Here is a 19,028-nt window from a genome sequence, read left to right on the forward strand (position 1 = left end):
AGAGTAGAGCAATTCAAACTTCCCCCTCAAAGCAATAACAATCCAGAGAAAATATTACATTTTGAAATCCGTGCATAACTTCTTTACAGTAGGCATTTTCCATTAGCTTTTTTTTTAATTTTAAAAAAGTTTGCTTCCTTTTATTTATTTGAAAGGCAGTGTAATAGAAAGAGGGAAAGAGAGGAGAGGGAGGAGAGATAAACAGAGAGAACGAAAAAGAGGGAGAGAAGAAGAGGGAAAGTGAGAGGGAGCGACAGAGAGATATTTTCCATTTTCTGGTTCACTTCCCAATGTGCCTGAAAGAACTGGAGATGGGCCATACTAAAACCAAGAACCTAAAACTCAAACTGGGTCCCTCATATGGATGGCAGAGACCCAAGTACTTGAGCCATCGCCTGCTGCTCCCTAGAGTGTGTGTCAGCAGGAAGCTGGATCAGAAGCAGATGTGGGCGTTGATTTTGGGCAGCCGATAAAGGATGCAGGTATCCCAGGGGTGGCTTAATCTGCTGTGCCACAATGCCCGCCCTTCCATGAGTGTTTTGAAGACTGCTTGTATTTATTTGATCTAAAAACAGTATTTTTGTCCCCAAATCTTGGTAAAAATTGATTTGCCATGTTAGGTAATTTCGTGACTTCCAGCATCCCAGGGTGCAAAATCAGATCAGAAGGCCAGTTCTTCTTACGGAGGACAATTGAGAGAGAAAGAAACTGGGCAACAGGGAAAGGGAATGGTGAGTTTGTGAGAACCTGGGAAAGAGAACTGAAGCCGAGGAAGAGGAACGTTAGCCTTGTCAGGCAGGAAGTTAGACATCAGCCGATGAGTGTATGAGAAGGGCCTGAGGAGACCCACATCTGTGGCAGTGCAGCATCTGCCTTTCAAAGTCCCGCCCAGACCCTGATGACCTGCCAGGGGTCCCGCTTCCCCCACGGGGAAGCTACCTGGCCTGATACACATCCTTCTCCATAGCAGGCACCCTAGAGGAGCCCTTGGCCCAGGCCAGCATGACTCCCTCTGTCTGGTGACAAACCTGGGGAGGAATTTCTCTTTGTCCTGCAGAAGGGGGAGAGGGTAAAGAGACTCCCTTAAAAATCCTTAAAAATCAGGAGTCTAAACAAAGACTGCACACTCAGCTCTCTGCTGAGCCGCCTGCCTGGCCCGCCACATTCTCTCCATTTAACAATGTAACCTCGCTTTCCCCCAGTCCGAGTGACTGGGCACTCTCTCTCCATCCCTTCTGTTCTGACAGACGCCCTGTCCCCAATAAAACCTTGTTACTTTGCTCTCTGTCTCATGCCTGAATTCTTTCTTGCGTGAAGACAAGAACCCCACAACTTCTCTCTGGTGACAGCCTTAAAGTGAGATCTGCTGGCACCCGCTGGTGGGCGAGAGCTGAGGTATGTGCCAGAGTGGCCAACAACGCGTGATCTGGAGAAAGGCTGACCATGAAGCAGAGGCGACTCAGAACTGGAAGAGCACCAAAGGCTCAGAGAAGAACTAGATGAGGAACAAAACAAAATACCATCGGCTACAAGGCGGCCAGACCAATTTAACAAGCATGTTTCTCAAAGCGCAGGGAAAGAAAGAAGATTCTAATAACACAGAAACAGGGAATCAACAGTTAACAGAAGTTAAAAATACAGTAGCCATCATTACTAACGTACAATATATAGTGCTAACAGTACCTTTATCTGCTTAGCTATCTTCTTAAAATCTGTATTTTAATGAAACCATATAGTGTTTCCGCGGGTTGCCTTGTTCGGGATCCATCCCTACCTACGTTTACTTAATTGCATTCCTTTATTGTAGAGATGAAAAGCGTTAAAATCCACATTTCCCAGGCTCTGAAAGCTACAGTGGGGATGCAACCCTCAGGAAAGATATGGAAGGCAGAGGACACCTTCCTTCCCCTTCTGTTTTTGCTCATAACAAGGATGACTGTAGAGACGTTGCATTTTCTGCCCCAAGGTTTGGACCCTTGGAGCAGACCGGTCCTGCAGCATGGGTAACAATGGAAGTTTGATTTTTGTAATTCAGTTTTGGCACTAAATTTTGAACTTAAAAGATCTACTGATTCCCTCCTGAAAGTCTAGCCCAGAGTCCACCCCTAGTCCTTCCACTGACTTGAAGCACATTAATGTTCTACAGTTAACTCCTTTCTGTGCAAGATGGCTAAGTGGGTTCTGTATCCTGTAACTAGACCCTGTCTGCCACAGATTTCACCTCTCCCCCACTTTCTTTTTTTTTTTTTTTAAGATTTTTATTGATTTATTTATTTGACAGGTAGAGCTACAGACAGTGAGAAAGAGAGAGACAGAGAGAAAGGTCTTCCTTCCGTTGGTTCACTCCCCAAATGGCTGCAATGGCTAGAGCTGCACCGATCCGAAGCCAGGAGCCAGGTGCTTCTTTCCGATCTCCCATGAGGGTGCAGGGGCCCAAGGACTTGGGCCATCTTTTACTGCTATCCCAGGCCACAGCAGAGAGCTGGACCAGAAGAGGAGCAACTGGGACTAGAACTGGCGCCCATATGGGATGCCAGCGCCGCAGGCAGAGGATTAACCTAGTGCACCACGGCACCGGTACCATCTCTCCCCCACTTTCTATTCTACGTCTTAAGCTTCTCAATTGATTTCCTCCAGTAAAATGTCACAGACCCCATAAGTAGGCAGAGATAACCTGCCTCTATCACAGCAGTTACCACAGCCTAATAATCCGTATCCTGCTCACTACGAGAGCTTCAGGGATGCACAAAGTAGTCCAAGGCTTTTATTAAGGGCTGCAGACTTCCCTCTGCCCTGTGTGGACAGACGGCCGCCAGGGTTGGAGAGAGAAGCTGCAAGCTGCCTCTTGCCTCATTTGCTTGCAGGGTACATCGGGAGAGGACAGCAACAGCTGCCACGGCAGCTCTGGAAAAGATCTGCAGAAAGGCCAACTGCGCGTTCTGATGGCCTCCGCCACTGATTTAGTGTGACATACCGGGCACACCAATTCATCCTGGCTCCTGGGGCTGCAGATGAACAATCACTTCCCACCATCAAATTCTAATTCAAGATGTGTACCAAGACTACTCAGCTCTCTCTCATACCACTGGCACCCCGAGTTTTATTTTTGAAGCTACTATTTGAGAAAGACTACTATTTTTACTTTGTGAGAAAATTGCTCCCTACTGAATCTTGAATAGAAACGTTCCTTTTAGCCTACCAGCAGGTGGTGAACAAATCAGCCTGGCAAAGCAGGTCTATCAGGTTTCCCTGGCTCTCCCAGGCTCCTGGGCTTGTTTACATTTCTGGGAAAGGTCAGCTTCTGAAACACTTCTGGAAGTAGACCAGAAGACAGCCACCCACACCTCCCCTGGGGTTGGGACTCACACTGACAGCAGTTAAAGAGGCAAGGGGAGCCAATTTTACCATTTGAGTGTTTTCAATGAATTTCCTATGTTTTACATATGGATCAAAAGCAGTTTCATGCATTGAGAATGGCATAATGGTTTCAAAGAGATGAAAATAACTCCTCATATTTGGGTAACATTTTATGGCTTATAAGTACTATTGTTTTTTCTACAAGTTAAACTTGTGCTGGTAACATCTCTGAGAACCATACAAATAGGCACCTTGATCCCTATTTTACAAATAAGACAACCAAGGAACAGAGAAGAGGCTTGCTCGTCACACACCTGGTTGACTGGCATTTGGAACAGTCAGGTTTCCTGACTCCTACTCAGGAGGTTTTCCACTGTAATAGTTCTAATTAATTCTATGTACTTCAGAGAAGGGCTGCCCCTCTGGCCTGGAGTGAATGGATGCAAATTTCCCCTCCAAGCAATGCCCAATTCTGTACTTTTAATAAAAATTTAGTTCAGTTCTAGTAAGCTAACACTGACTGACATCTCCTGTGTGTCACACATGCACATGAATCATAAGTGATTGTCGATCGGGGAGGTAAGTTTAGTCCACTATGATAAAGATGATGTGAATAGCACAGGCAGGTGTGGGAAGCCAGAGGGGCCTCTAACTCTCTCTGCCTAGGTGGGTTAACGAGCACCTTGAAAAGCTGATGATACTGTAGCTGCTTTTGGTCTTCATAGAATATAACTCATATTATTTCAAAATTTCAAACCCCTTTACCTCTCTGTGTCTCTGTTGCCCCATTTATAAAACCAGGATAATCACGTACATTGTCTAATGTAGGTGTACAGATCTTAGGACTATTGAAGCAGATATTTAAAAAAAGATTTACTTATTTACTTGAAAATCAGAGTTACAGAGAAAGAGAGAGAAGAGAGAGAGAGAGAGAAAGAAAATATCATCCATCCGCTGGTTTACTCCCCAGGTGGCTGCAATGGCTGGGGCTAGGCTAGGGTGAAGCCAGGAGCCAGGAGCTTTATCTGGGTCTCCCAAGTGAGTGGCAAGGACCGAAACACTTGGGTAATTGTCCACTGTTTCTCCCAGGCCAATAGCAGAGAGCTGAATTGGAAGTGGAGCAGTTAGGACATGAACTGGTACCCACATGGGATGCCAGTTGTTAGAACACTGGGTCTTAACCCTCAGGCCTGATGAAACTGGGAGCAAATAGTTATTCTAAAGGCCAGTGAATGTTTATTGGTTTGGAAAACCCAGCACCTGGGGACACTCCAAATTGCTAAAACAATGCACTTCAAACTTCAACAAGGAGCCTTCCAGCATGTCTCCCACCCACCTTTTCAGGGTCCATGTGGTGTTCTGCACCTTCCCCAACGAGCTACTTGGAAGGGACTCTGCTTGTTGTTCAGAGAAAGACGCATGGTTTCAGACCCTCTGCCCTGCACCCAGGCAGGCTCAACCCCCACTCTCTCTTTACCTCCCTAAATTAAGGCCCCCCCCCCCCAACAATAAAGTCTTCTCTATTTTAACTAGCCGCAGCCCTCTTTCTTTGAACCCTAAAATCCTAAAACCTAGCCACCTTCTCTCCTTCTTTGAACCCTAAAATCCTAAAACCTAACACCAGTGTTAAAAGTGGTGGCTTTACCTGCTATGCCGCAACACTGGCTCCTTATTCTTTTTTTTTTTTTTTTTAAGATTAATTTTTTATTTGAAATGCAGAGTGACAGAGAGGGAGGGAGCAAGGGAGAGAGATCATCCATCTGTTGGTTCACTCCCCAAAAAGCTAAAAACGGCCAAAAAGGACTGGGCCAGGCCAGAGGAAGGAGCCGGAACTCCACCTGGGTCTCCTATGTGGGTGGCAGAGGCCCAAGCACGGGGCCATCTTCTACTGTTTTCCCAGGCATATCAAGCAGGGAGCTGGACTGGAAGTAGGATAGCTGGGACTGGAAATGGCACTCATATGGAATGCTGGTTAACCCTCTCTGTACCACAATGCCAGACCCCAAGCTGATTCTTAAAGGATGGTTCCCCAGAACACTTTCTAACAAAAGTATCCAAGAAGTTCTTTTATTTTCAGAACCAAAACTATAGTGAAGACCATAGCATTTCAAAGCTGCTTCAGGTTTAAGCTTTGGTGAGGACAAAGCTCCTACTTCAAGGCTGTGTGTGAATCCTTTGCAGGAAGCTTTTCACAAAGGGACTGCTCATTTCCTTCCTCCTGGAAGAAACTTCCAAGGCATGACAGGGACAGTCACATGGCAAACACAGTTAAAGGCAAGGAGAATGCCAACGTGGACACCAAGGAAGCATCTACATGTTTTTCACAGAAGTTGGCAAGTTGTGGCTGACTCACAGACAGTGGTACGTGCTGCCCTTGGCTCCTTCTCAGAAGTAGAGGAGAGACACTTAGAGATAGTCTTGCATGACCACATTTTACAGTTGAAGAAAGGGGAGATAAAAAAGCTTTGTTCAATGTCCAAATCAACTTAATGGTTCCACTGGAGCCAGAACCCAGTCTTCTCACTCCCATTCCAGAACTCTTTCTATTGTGGTATTGTTGGAAGGCACATTTCCATGATGATGGGCAGGTCTGTATTCGTATTCCAGCTTTGTGGAGCTTATTAACTGTGTCACTTCCGGTCACCTTACTTTCATGGGCTCCTTTTTCTGCATTTGGAAAAGGATTATGTATTGTAATCTATTTAACCTATAATCTCATTTACAGTAAGGATTAAATGATATAAGTCCCAAAAACTAAAATAGAACTCAGCATATAGGAGATGCTCAATAAATTTATTGTCAAATTGCCTTGCCAAGTCCTATTATAGAAATGTGCTTTGTTTTTAAATTGAAAATTTCTAAGTATACTTTGCTGTTTGCAATATGGGCATTTCCCATAAAAATAAACAATTTTTAAAATATATTTTATTTTCCATACAAGCATAAAAAAATTCTTGGAAAAATCAAAGGAGGTTTTTGGTAATTAAATTCACTCATCCACTGATTTTTTTTCTTTTAGAAATTCTGGTTTTTAAACTTGATCTTAGTCAAAAGGCTAAGAAGCAATAGAAATTCTGGTTTTTATAAATCAGATTTGTCAAAGCAGCCAGGGCAATAAAAAATTGTTTCCCAATTTGATGACTGATACAATCTCTGGGAGAAGACTACATCCTGAGATAAAATTTTCAAGGTCTCTGATATACCAAGGTTATGAGATGAATGAGAGCCTCAAGAGTTATTAGGAAAGCTTATAATCCTGGGACTTCATATATATATAAAATGGCTGTTGGTGGTATGAGTGGGGAGAAGGAAGAATGAAAGACAAATAATTGTTTCTATGAGTATGAGGGTTTTATGTTTCAAAGCAATGAGGAACCATGGCAGAGTCTGAGAGGTTAATACAGAGAGGACAGGAGTCAAACAGGGAGGCCAAACCAAAAGGTATCGTAGACCTTTTTGGATTCACAAGACCCTGGTTATCCCTCAGTGACATGACACATCTCCAAACTGTTAATCAGACATATACAGATGAGAAATTCAAGACTCCTGGAGAAAGAATGACTTGTGCAAGTTTCATGCATACTGTCCCCTTACTGGCTGCTGACACAGGGATGAATACAGCTCACCTAGAACGTAATTTCCACTAGGGTAAAACTTTGGTTTTGTTGTTCTTTTTGTCTTTTGTTTTACTCTCTGCTTTATCCCCAGCACCAGGAGCGGTGCTTGGGAACAGCAAATACTACATTAAGTCTTGTTGCTAATGAATGGATACATGATGAATAAACAAATGAGCCACAGTTTCAGCTCTTGAACGGTTCATGTGTGGTGGAGAAGGACACCATGAAACAGGGGCCGGCGCTGTAAGCCGGAGCAGTAAGCCTGCAGTGCCGGAATCCCATAGGGCTGCTGGTTCAAGTCCCAGCTGCTCCACTTCCAATTCAGCTCCCTGCTTGTGCCTGGGAAGGCAGCAGAGGATGGCTCAGTACCTGTGCCCTGCACCCACATGGGAGACCTGGTTCGGCTCAGCTCTGGCTGTTGAGGCCATTTGGAGAGTCTCTCCCTCTCTCTGTAACTCTACCTTCCAAATAAATAAAAAAAATCTTAAGAAAAGAAAACCATGGAATAAATATCACTGCTGTGTGACAGACACTATGACAGAGAGAGTAAAAGTGCCAGGGGAGCAACCAGGAATGGGTCTTTATGTTAGGGAGATCCTCTGGTAAATGATGATGATTGAGCTGAAAGTTAAGAAAAACAAAAAAAAAGAGTGACGGTAAAGGGAAAATTTTAGATCTTATTACAGGTTGAATAAAGGTAGGACAGCTCTTTGTGTCATGAACTCCTCTGGCAGTCTGGTGAGTTCTATGGGCCTCTTCTCTTCACAGTGTTTCTTTAAAATGCATAATGCAAGGGCCAGCGCTGTGGCACAGCGGGTTAACGCCCTCACCTGAAGCACCGGCATCCCATATGGGCACCAGTTGGAGACCCAGCTGCTCCACTTCCTATCCAGCTCTCTGCTATGGCCTGGGAAAGCAGTAAAGAAGGTCCAAGTCCTTGGGCCCCTGCACCCGTGTGGAAGACCCGGAAGAAGCACCTGGCTCCTGACTTCGGATTGGCGCAACTCCAGCCAATTTGGCCAATTGGGAAGTGAACCATCGGATGGAAGACCTCTCTCTCTCGCTCTGCCTCTCCTCTCTCTGTGTAACTCTGACTTTCAAATAAATAAATACATCTTTTAAAAAATGCATAATGTCCTTTCTGTCTCTCTCTCCCACTATCCACTCTGCCTGTCAAAAAAAATGCATAATGTAAAATACACAGGATTACAGACAAATTCAGTGATACTCAATATAGTTACCAAACTTAACTTTGTGACACAGAAATATTTATGTTTTATTAATAAGATCTAAGGGTACTGCAGTTGTACATAGGTGTTGTGGTACTGTGGGTTAAGTTAACACTTGGGACGCCTGCATCCCGTATTGGAGTGCAAGTTCAAGTCCTAGAACCTGTGCTTTTGATTCAGCTTCCTGATAATGCACCTGAGAAGGCAGAGGATGATGGACCAAGTATTTGAGACTCTACCACCCATTTGGGAGGCTGGAATGGAGTCCCTGACCCCTGGCTTTGGCCTGGCCCAGCCTTGGCTGTTGTGGAGAGGGAACCAGTGGCTGGAGATCTCTTCCTTCACCTGTCCCTCTGCCTTTCAAATAAATAAATAAATCTTAAAAAAAAAAAAATCTACGGGGTCTGGCAATGTTGCATAGCAAGTCCCATATGAGCACCGATTCAAGTCCTTGATGTTCCACTTCCCATCTAGTTCCCTGTTAATGGGCCTTGGAAAGCAGCGGAAGATGGTCCAAGTGCTTGGGCCCCTGCACCCACATGGGAGACCTGGAAGAAGCTCCTGGCTTCTGTCTGGCCCAGCCCTGGCCATTGTGGCCATTTGGGAAGTGAACCAGCAGATGGAAGAGCTCTCTGTCTCTCCCTCTCTCTGTAACTCTTCATTTCAAATAAATAAATAAATTTTTTTTTAAAGAAAAAAAGATTACAAAGCAAATTTCTTACAAAAATCTATGACCTAAATGTGGGCAATAACTACTGCAATTTCAAAGAAATGATAGTATAAATGATATTACGAGATATCTCAAGTAACTATGAGATGACAGGAAAATACTAGTGATTTCTAGTGTTAACAACATATGCCATTACTATTATTATAGTCTATTAGCTATATTTATAATTTGAGGGAATGTTTACTTTTAATCAGAGGTTAATAACAACAAAAGATATAACTAGTTTCCTATTCAAGATCACTAAGCCTGCGTTTTACCCATGGTTCTCTTGGGAACTTGTGGACCAGGGTTAAGAACCCAGACCCCTGGGTGCATAATGGAGGCCTGAGATGGGGGGCATGGAGAAGGAAGAGATCTGTGAGGAATTTAAGAAAGAGAACAATTTAGTGGATGACAATTTGAAGAAAGAAATGAAAAGAATTCAGGTTGATACTTAACTTTCTGGACTAGTGAACTCATCATATGCAACATTAGGATAACTGATAAGGTCAGCTTTAAGTTCAGAAAGGCTTTCATATTATACAAACCTTTAGGCTTGAGAACCGTAACTACTGATTCATAGTTCTTGCAGATTCTGCCATAACTTGACAGATTTGGGAAGAAAGGACCATTCCTTGAGAAGCCAGATACATGACAAGTGACCAGAGCATACCTTTTAAGCTCAAGTGCATTGCTCTTTCCACCAGGATGCTGACTGCAAAAGTTCCATCCAATTCAGAAGAGCCCTCCTGAGCCAGGCACACTTCAGCAGTGGTGCTGCTGCAGGGGATCTGGGTGGGGACAGGAAGCTTTGGGTGCCCATAAGGTGGAGTGAGCTGGATCTCCTCATTCCTTCTGGGGAGCTGCTCAGACTCACTGTGGCTGCTGCAGTCCATGGAATCCAGTTCACGAGGAGGCTCAGGGTTTGGGGAAAGAGAGGAAAGAACCACGTGAACTCGTAAGGCAGCTCCTGAGAGGTTGGAAGCATTTCGTCCAAACAGAGGATACACACCTGCAAGATGATGGAGGAGAATAAGCTCAGGCAAGCATGAATCAGAAATACTTTTTTTTTTTTTGACAGGCAGAGTTAGACAGTGAGAGAGAGAGAGACAAAGGTCTTCCCTCCGTTGGTTCACTCCCCTAATGGATGCCACAGCCGGCGTGCTGTGCCAATCCAAAGCCAGGAGCCAGGTGCCTCTTCCTGGTCTCCCATGCGGGTGCAGGGGCCCAAGCACCTGGGCCATCCTCCACTGCCCTCCTGGGCCACAGCAGAGAGCCAGACTGGAAGAGGAGCAACCGGGACTACAACCCAGCGCCCATATGGGATATCGGCGCCACAGGCAGAGGATTAACCAAGTGAGCCATGCCCCACCCCCTCCTTTTTTTTAAGAAATACTCTCTTGAACTTTGGAGGAAATACTCACCATGGGTGCCATGGTTCTTTCTCCTGTATAGGTCCTTAAGCCCCAGTACACCAATTTGTGAAGGAAGCTGTGAAGTTGGTACACATTGTGAGAATTTCCACCCTGCCCTACTATCTCTAGTAATGGAAAGGAGAGAGAGCTCTGATTTGAAGGCAAAGTCAATTTACTACCAGGAAGAGCTGTTTTGGAAGGGATTCATGCGTCGAGAGACAACTTGCCTAAGTTAAGTCAAAGACTTGATGAAATCAGAAGTGGCCTGTCTTCTGTTCTGCATGTCTCACAGCCTGTTTTCAGGCTCTCACTGCATCACAAGGCTGTCCTGGTTCTCAGTTTAGCCTCACCTTACCAGTTAACATATGTTCTGGCAGTAACCCTGAAGGTCTTTTGGAAGGAAAGTAGGAGTCAGTAGCAGGAGGCAAGAAAGAAGAGTAAGGGAAATAATATTCACTGAGTCTTTATGTGTCAGGATCTCAGGGGGGTTAAATAACCTGCCAAGATCACTCTTCCAGCGAGTGGTAGGTTTAAACCCAAGGATGTGATCCTTACTGGCGTGGCAAATATTAAAATGAGATTTTATTTATAAAGTAGAAGGCACTAATAGTTCCTTCTGAATCTCAAAGTTGGCTTCATTAGATTCATTTCAATCAGGGAAAGGAGTTAATGACTTACAGATGGCAACAGGATGGAACATTTCTAGTCTCTTTCTATTTTTAGGAAACTTGTTTTCTTCTTCTTCTTCTTTTTTTAAAGGATTTATTTATTTACTTGGAAGTTAAGAGAGGGAGAGACAAAGATCTTCCATCCACTGGTTCACTCCCTAGATGGCTGCGAAGGACAATGCTGGGCCAAGCCAAAGCCAAGGGCCAGGAGCTTCTTTCAGGTCTTCCATGTGGGTAGCAGGGGACTAAACACTTGGACCATCTTCTGCTGCTTCTCCCAGGCCATCAGCAGGGAGCTGGATTGGAAGTGGAGCAGCTTAGACACGAACCAGCACCCTTACAGAATGCTGGTGTTCAGTGGTGGCTTTACCTGCTACAGCACAATGATGGCCCTTATTTTCTTCTTGATGCAATGCATACATTTTTATAATTATCACACAGAGGAAATAAGGGCAAGTCACTACAGGAATAAAGACACCCAAAAGCAGCACAGTGAAATCCTTACCCTCAGAAGCTTAACAGTATGTGGATGTATGGATGGATATATCGAATGGACTGGTTGACTCATTCAACGAACACATGAATCCAATGCTTTGTATAAGGCCCTGGTACAAGAGGATAAAAAGCTAAGAGAAGGGCCGGCGCTGCAGCTCACTAGGCTAATCCTCCGCCTGTGGTGCTGGCACCCCGGGTTCTAGTCCCGGTTGGGGTGCCGGATTCTGTCCCGGTTGCTCCTCTTCCAGTCCAGCTCTCTGCTGTGGCCCGGAAAGACAGTGGGGGATGGCCCAAGTGCTTGGGCCCTGCACCCGCATGGGACACCAGGAGAAGCACCTGGCTCCTGGCTTCAGATCAGCGCAGCCCGCCGGCCATGGCAGCCATCTGGGGGGTGAACCAACGGAAGGAAGACCTTTCTCTCTGTCTCTCTCTCTCACTGTCTATGTCTAACTCTGCCTGTCGAAAAAAAAAAAAATCTAAGAGAAGTATGAATGACACAGACTATCTCAAAATTTAAATGACATCTCCGGTATCACCGAATAAAAGTTATTTGTGCTTGCGTTCTGACTCTTTGATATACATTCAGTGTCTTAAGCCTATCCTATTTTCTTTAAAAGTCTGTCTTTATGAACATTAGTTCAAGCAAGGTTGGCTCACTTCAAGGACTTGCTTTGCAGTCTCTGAAGAGCCTCCAAGTCGGTGTAGCACAGATAAAACAGGGCACGAGGCATTTGCTGCGGTGCTCGGCAGAACCAGATCTATCCCTGCTGGGGCCTGAGACAACCAGAGAATTTCAGACAATCACTCCAACACATCACTTCTCTTTTAGTCAGGCCTATTTGTTCACAAACAATTGGGTCAGAGCAGTAAGGCTAAGAGGCATAAAACGGGGCCATGCCTCAGTTTCCTCAACTGTACAGCTGGGGAAGTAACCACCCTTGTGGGAGTGTTATGCTGATTAACTATGACTGTCAAGAATCTGGTCTGGCTACCTCCAATTCACTTTGAATTAAAGTTGCTAGACTTATTTTCTAGAATGCAGTTATGTTACTCCTCTCTTCAAAACCTACTATTACAGCTTTCCATAGCTCTCAGAAAAAAAAGGCCTAAGTCTTCTGCTAAGAATAGAAAGTCTGGGGCTGGTATTGTGGTGCAGCGGGTGAAGCCACTGCATGCAGTGCCAGCATCCCATATGGGCACTGCTTCAAGTCCCGGCTGCTCCACTTCCCATCCAGCTCTCTGCTATGGCCTGGGAAAGCAGCAGAAGACAGACCAAGTGCTTGAGCCCCTGCACTTTCATGGGAGACCCCAGAGGAAGTTCCTGGCTCATGGTTTCAGACCAGCCCAGCTCTGGACGTTGTAGCCATTTGGGGAGTGAACCAGTGGATGGATGATCTCTCTCTCACTCTTTGCCTCTGCCTCTCTGTAACTCTGCCTTTCAAATAAATAAATAAACCTTAAAAAAATGAGAGAGAGGAGACCTTCAACATAGTACTCCTGTTCACCCCTCTAGCTTCATCTACTATCACTGCTCAACCTACGTATCCTATTACCCAGCCATTCCCAAATCACCTATGATGACCAACATGTAGCAAACTGCTTCATGCCTGTGACTTTTTATGTACTGTTCTTTTCTTTAGATTATCTTTCTTTCCCCCTTTCCTTAACACTAAATCCTTTGGAACTCAAGTTACATATCACTTCCACCTAAATGTCCTTGAACTAGAGATGCATCCTGTGCTCCCACAGCACCACTGAGAAAGACTTTTTCACAGATCTTATGTTTTACTCTAAGTATTCATTATGTATTCTCCCATTAGACTGTATAAACTCCTTAAGGCTGGGCCTATTTCTTACTCATCTTTGAATTCTCAGGGCCAAACACATATACTAAGTACTAAATTAATTTTTGAAAGTAAAGTAACCCGTGCACAGCGCCACTTGTAAAATGTTTCCTTCTTCCTTTCTGCCTTGTGAACCTGTTTATTAGATTAGGATTCCAAGAGAGGAAGACTATCCTGGTACCTTAGCAGGTAGGATTTTTACTGCAATTAATAAATTAGCATTTGACATGATGATATATGCTTTTATACATGTGGCTAAAGGTGCTCTCCTAAATTCACTTACTCAGATTTTGCATGTATTAACTGAATGAGTGCAATGTTCTGGGCACTGTGGTGGGTGCCCAAGTCTGATAAATTTGTATGTACTCTAGCCCCACAAAGTTCAGAGCAACCTCTGGGATCTATGGTGGTTCCACCCAAGTACCCTAACTAGGTAATGCTCTTCCTTAAGCAGCCAGTGGATTTCCTTGCTTTTGAAATTTCTTCAGTTGTAGGAAGCACTACTAAATTATTAACCTCTCAGAATGCAGCAATAGAAAGAACACTTACTAGCTTTGGGTCACTCAACTTCTCTGAGCCTCTGTTTTTATGACTAAAAGATGAGTCTGATGCCTATCTCAGAGGATTGCTGGGAGGATCAAACAAAGTACTGTCTGAGAGGTTGTTTCACATCATGCTTGACCCAGGGCAGGCACCCAACTCTCAAGAGTTGAGCTTGGCTCCTTACTTACCACTGACAGTGAGTGTCCGTGCTGACCTCTCTCCGAGCCTGGCCAGGTCCACGTAGGCCGAACCAATCCAGCTGTCATTCTGATGCGGCCTCTCCACACTATCATTGCCATAAGCTCGCCAGACTTGGATCTCTAGCCTTTCCTCCCTAAAATACCAAAGCAGTGAGGGGCCCCTGGTGACTTCTGCTCTTTTGGAGGCCTTGAAAGTCACCATGACCTGCTTTTTGTTAGCAGATTCCTTTGGCTTCTTGAGGGGAGTCCAAAAGGCTTCAAGGTCATAGAGCTTATAGCGAAGGTAGCAATGCGTGCTCTTGTGAATGTGCCTGTGGCCAGGAAGCAGCACACACTGCAGGGGCAGCCACAGCCTCGGAGTGGAGATGGTGACAGTCGCTGGTTCCTCTTCATCCATCTTGACAAGATCCTTTAGGCTATCTTCAAAGCTCCAGCCCAGCAGCTCAGCAGCTTCTAATACCCGCTCTCTATCTCCAGGATGGGTAAAGGAAACTGAAAGCTCCAGACCACCCACGATCGTGTGCATGAGTTCCAAGCCGTGAGGCAGGCCCCCAACTTCTGGTAAAATGACAGGATACCATCCCGTGATCCCTTAGGGGAGCAAAGAAAGATTTTCGATTATTGTTTTTAAAAGTGAAAAAACTGACCCTCTCTCCAGCCCAGAGTCTCCACCATCTTGGCCCAAAACAAAAGAGAAAACACACATTCACAGTGTGCTGGAGTTTTCTTTCATCTGACCACTGAGATACGATAAGAACAAAGGCTAGGAAGTTAGAAGACCTGCGTTCCCTCCTTGGCTCAGCCCAACACTAATGGTTTATTCTGGGTAAGCCATCAATCTGTTTCAGCTTAATTTTCCTTACTTCACAAATGGGAAAATTAACGCTGATCTTAGCTATCAGATAACATTGTTATGACTGTCAAATGAGATAATGGATGAGGTAGAGCTTTGAAAAGAGAAGTGCTATAAAAGATGTAAAATGTCATTATGGTACTGTGAGTACAATGCAAAAAGCATGAGATAAAAAGTCAAAAGATCTGGCCGGCGCCGAGGCTCACTAGGCTAATCCTCTGCCTGTGGCGCCGGCACACCAGGTTCTAGTCCTGGTCGGGGCGCCGGATTCTGTCCCAGTTGCCCCTCTTCCAGGCCAGCTCTCTGCTGTGGCCAGGGAGTGCAGTGGAGGATGGCCCAAGTGCTTGGGCCCTGCACCCCATGGGAGACCAGGAAAAGCACCTGGCTCCTGGCTCCTGCCATCGGATCAGCGTGGTGCACCGGCCGCAGCACGCCAGCCGCGGCGGCCATTGGAGGGTGAACCAGCGGCAAAGGAAGACCTTTCTCTCTGTCTCTCTCTCTCACTGTCCACTCTGCCTGTCAAAAAAAAAAAAAAAAAAAGTCAAAAGATCTGATGTCTGTCCCTGGTCTTCCACCATTTGGTGAGCACACACCAAGGATCAGGCACTAGACTTCAAAATAATAGCTATTCTTTATTGAGTATCTACTGTGTATTAGAAATTCTGCTAGTGCTTTATATGTATTACTTTTTCAAAAAGATTTATTTATTTATTTGAAAGAGAGATTTCTCATCTGCTGGTTCACTCTCCACATGCACAGAACAACTGAAGGGGATTTATAATGCTTTTGAGAAAACTGTGAGGTACCTGGGCGAGGGCAGAAGTGTGTGTTAAGGGGGTTCTGTTTCCTTTTGTATCACTCACAAGGACCCACACAAGATGACCCTTCTTGTAGGAAAAGGGTAGGATCAGAAAGTGCTAAGCTGGGATCCTTACCAGATCTCTTGATCAGCAGCTCTTTTGTTGGAATCTTTACAACTCCAAGCAGATACTCTTTGCATGACTGGATACTGGTTATATCACTGACTAGTAAACCAAACAAAAAAGAAAAATTATTTGGTTGTCTACTGACTAAGAGGCTGTGTTCACAGTATGTCCACATAACCTTCTACTTATACACATTAAATTTCAGTGCTGAAAGATGCAGAGGAGATCATTTTGCTTGCACTTCAGTCAGTCTGGAGTATCCACAAAAATCATTTTATAAAATTAAACATTCCTTAGAAAAAATGTCAAGCATAAAGAAAAATCGCACAAATAAAACAATAAACTCCTACACATCCTTCATTTAGATATATCCATTAACATTTTGACACATTTGCTTTATCTCTCTATACTACTTCTATCCTCCCTCACATACAATACACATTCTTATTTTTTGCTATATCGTTCAGAGATCAGTTGCAGAAACTATGACTCCATGCCTCTAAACACTTCAGCCTGGATCTCCTACAAAGGGCTATACCATTCAAAATGAAGCCTCTTTTAAATTTCATTGTGATCAGTAAATTGTTGCTTACCTGACTTGGTATTTTCATGATAGATAGCAAAAGTAATTTCTGCAAACTCCAATAGCTCTGCCAGGAAACAGGCCTCTCCACTACTGTGCTGAGTTACCAAGTTACATGGGAACTCCAGGTGGTAGGAGAACTCAGGGCAGAAGGAGCAGGCCACAGGGCGGGTCCGGCGCTGTTCTCCCTTGGGCAGGAAGGAGAGATGAGTGGTGACAGAGGCATTGACTCCAACTGAGGCACTAAACTGCAGAGCAGGTTCCTGTTCAGCCAAAGCCCTGTAGGGAAAAGAGGTGGGAATGAGAGGAATGGACCAGGGTAAAATCAGAAATCAAACTGATTGCTTAGAAAATATTCCCACTACTTTCATTAGACCACCAAGAATCATAACGACTATACGTTTTCTTTTTTTTTTTTTCTTTCCAAAGTCCCCCTTTAGGGAGGGGTCGAAGGTCCTGGGTTGCCTTTTTTTTTTTTTTTTTTTTTTTTTGGACAGGCAGAGTGGACAGTGAGAAAGAGAGACAGAGAGAAAGGTCTTCCTTTGCCATTGGTTCACCCTCCAATGGCCGCCGCGGCTGGCGCGCTGCGGCCGGCACACCGCGCTGATCCAAAGGCAGGAGCCAGGTGCTTCTCCTGGTCTCCCATGGGGTGCAGGGCCCAAGCACTTGGGCCATCCTCCACTGCACTCCCTGGCCACAGCAGAGAGCTGGCCTGGAAGAGGGGCAACCGGGACAGAACCCGGCGCCCCGACCGGGACTAGAACCCGGTGTGCCAGCGCCGCAAGGCGGAGGATTAGCCTATTGAGCCGCGGCACCGGCCCCACACTATACGTTTTCTACCTAGGCTTTAAGCAGTGCCACAATGTGTTTTCTTAGTAATTTGGGTATCACAGTGTATTTGTAGGAGGTAATAGGAAACATCATTCATCACTCTGTTTATCAGAGTGACGCTTTAAGTACAATCCATTATGCCATCCTTGTCCGTAAGCCAAAGACCACAGGAACCAACTGCAGTGGAACAAGCTGGGTCTACAGCTCACTGAAAATATATGCCACGGGGAACCCTAGGGCATCTCAGTAAGAAGGTATCAGAAAGTACTTCCAGCAAAGCGCTCGTGCTGGCTGATTTTCAGGAGGTCTTAAAGGAGTCAGACTTTGTTCTTGGTTGGTTTTATGTATGTATGTATATATGTATATATTTATTTAAAAAACTATTTATTTGAAAGGCAGAGTTAGAAAGATAAGCAGAGACAGACAGAGAGGTTTTCCTTCTGCTGGTTCACTCCTCAAATGGCTGTGACGACTGAGCTGGGCCAAGCTGGAGCCAGGAGCTTCTTTCGGGTCTCCCGTATGGGTGCAGGGACCCAAGCACTTGGGCCATCTTCCATTGCCTTCCCAGGCACATTAGCAGGGAGCTGGATTGAAAGTAGAACAGGGGCCAGTGCTGTGGTGTACCAGGTAAAGCTGCCGCCTGTGGTGCTGGCATCCCATATGGGTGCCAGTTCGAGTCCCGGCTGCTCCACTTCCGATCCAGCTTGAGGTCAATTGGGGAGTGAACCAGCGGATAGAAGATCTCTCTCTCTTTCTCTGCCTGTCCTTCTTTCTCTGTGTAACTCTAACTTTCAAATAATAAATAAATCTTAAAAAAAAAAAAAAAAGAAAGAAAGAACTTGAATCTGCACCCACATGGGATGCCGATACTGCAGGCTATGGCTTTAACCTGCTGTGTCACAGCATTGGCTCCTGGATTGGTTTTTATGGGTCTTTTCTAGAAGTAACTGGCAAAACAGTAGTACTCATTTTAGCCAGGTAGGAAGATGTTAGATATTTTGTGATTTGCATAGTGAATTTGTTTTGTCCTGTGCTTAGACAAGATTATGGAGAGGTCTTGTTTTTGTCTCACTTCCTCATGGACTGAGTGGCTCTGCTGATGTTAGTGTTTTGTAAAATTGTTTATACTCAACAGGTAAATGTCAAAGCCTAACTATGAATATTCAGCCATTTTCCAGATGTCAGTGGCTACTTTTCTTTTTCTTGGTATAGATGTTTCAAGATGTACAGATAAAATCTACCTACCTTTATTAATATTTTTAAAGATTTCATTATTTGAAAGGCAGAGGGACAGAGAGAGAGAGGGAAGAGACAAAGCGAGGGAAGGAAGTATGGAGGGAGGGAGAAAGAAAGGCTGAGAGATAGACTGATCTTCCATCAGCTGGTTCATTCTCCAAATGGCTGCAACAGCCAGGGCTGGGCCAGGCCCTCCTTCCTGGTCTCCCAAATGGATGGCAGGAGCCTAAGTACTTAGGCAATCCGCTGCCTTCCCAGTATATTAGCAGGAAGCTGGACTGGAAGCAAAGCAGTCAGGACTCAAACCAGCATTCTGATACAAGATGTGAGTGTTGCAAGTAGAGGTTTAACCCATGTGTCACAATTCGGCCCCTAGAATCCACCTAGCTTTAGTTGACACTCATCAACAGTACTCTTTTATGTGTAGGTACAGTATGAGACAAACCTCTTGGCTTCAAATTTCCCAAGAAGATACCATTAACCTTTAGGCAAAGAGGTCATCTAGTTTTGAAGCATTTCCCA

At 44.9% G+C, this 19,028-nt stretch overlaps 1 protein-coding gene across 14 annotated transcripts in view; it reads right to left on the minus strand.

Moving 5' to 3' along the window:
* The window catches only part of C2CD3 (C2 domain containing 3 centriole elongation regulator), a 122,697-nt gene that overhangs the window by 37,180 nt on the left and 66,489 nt on the right, over positions 1-19,028 (minus strand). For all 14 annotated transcript variants that reach the window (XR_011389150.1, XM_002708510.5, XM_070075269.1 and 11 more), the window contains 4 exons: positions 16,450-16,718; positions 15,866-15,955; positions 14,066-14,668; positions 9,586-9,924 (listed from right to left, as the gene is read on the minus strand). Coding sequence is in view for 13 of the 14 variants with exons in the window: in XM_002708510.5 (XP_002708556.2) it covers positions 9,586-9,924; positions 14,066-14,668; positions 15,866-15,955; positions 16,450-16,718 (1,301 nt within the window). In the remaining variant the exon portion in view is untranslated. The remainder of the gene's footprint in view (positions 1-9,585; positions 9,925-14,065; positions 14,669-15,865; positions 15,956-16,449; positions 16,719-19,028) is intronic.

The sequence above is a fragment of the Oryctolagus cuniculus genome, chromosome 1 (assembly GCF_964237555.1).
Source record: "Oryctolagus cuniculus chromosome 1, mOryCun1.1, whole genome shotgun sequence".
In the NCBI taxonomy this organism is placed as follows: Eukaryota; Metazoa; Chordata; class Mammalia; order Lagomorpha; family Leporidae; genus Oryctolagus; species Oryctolagus cuniculus.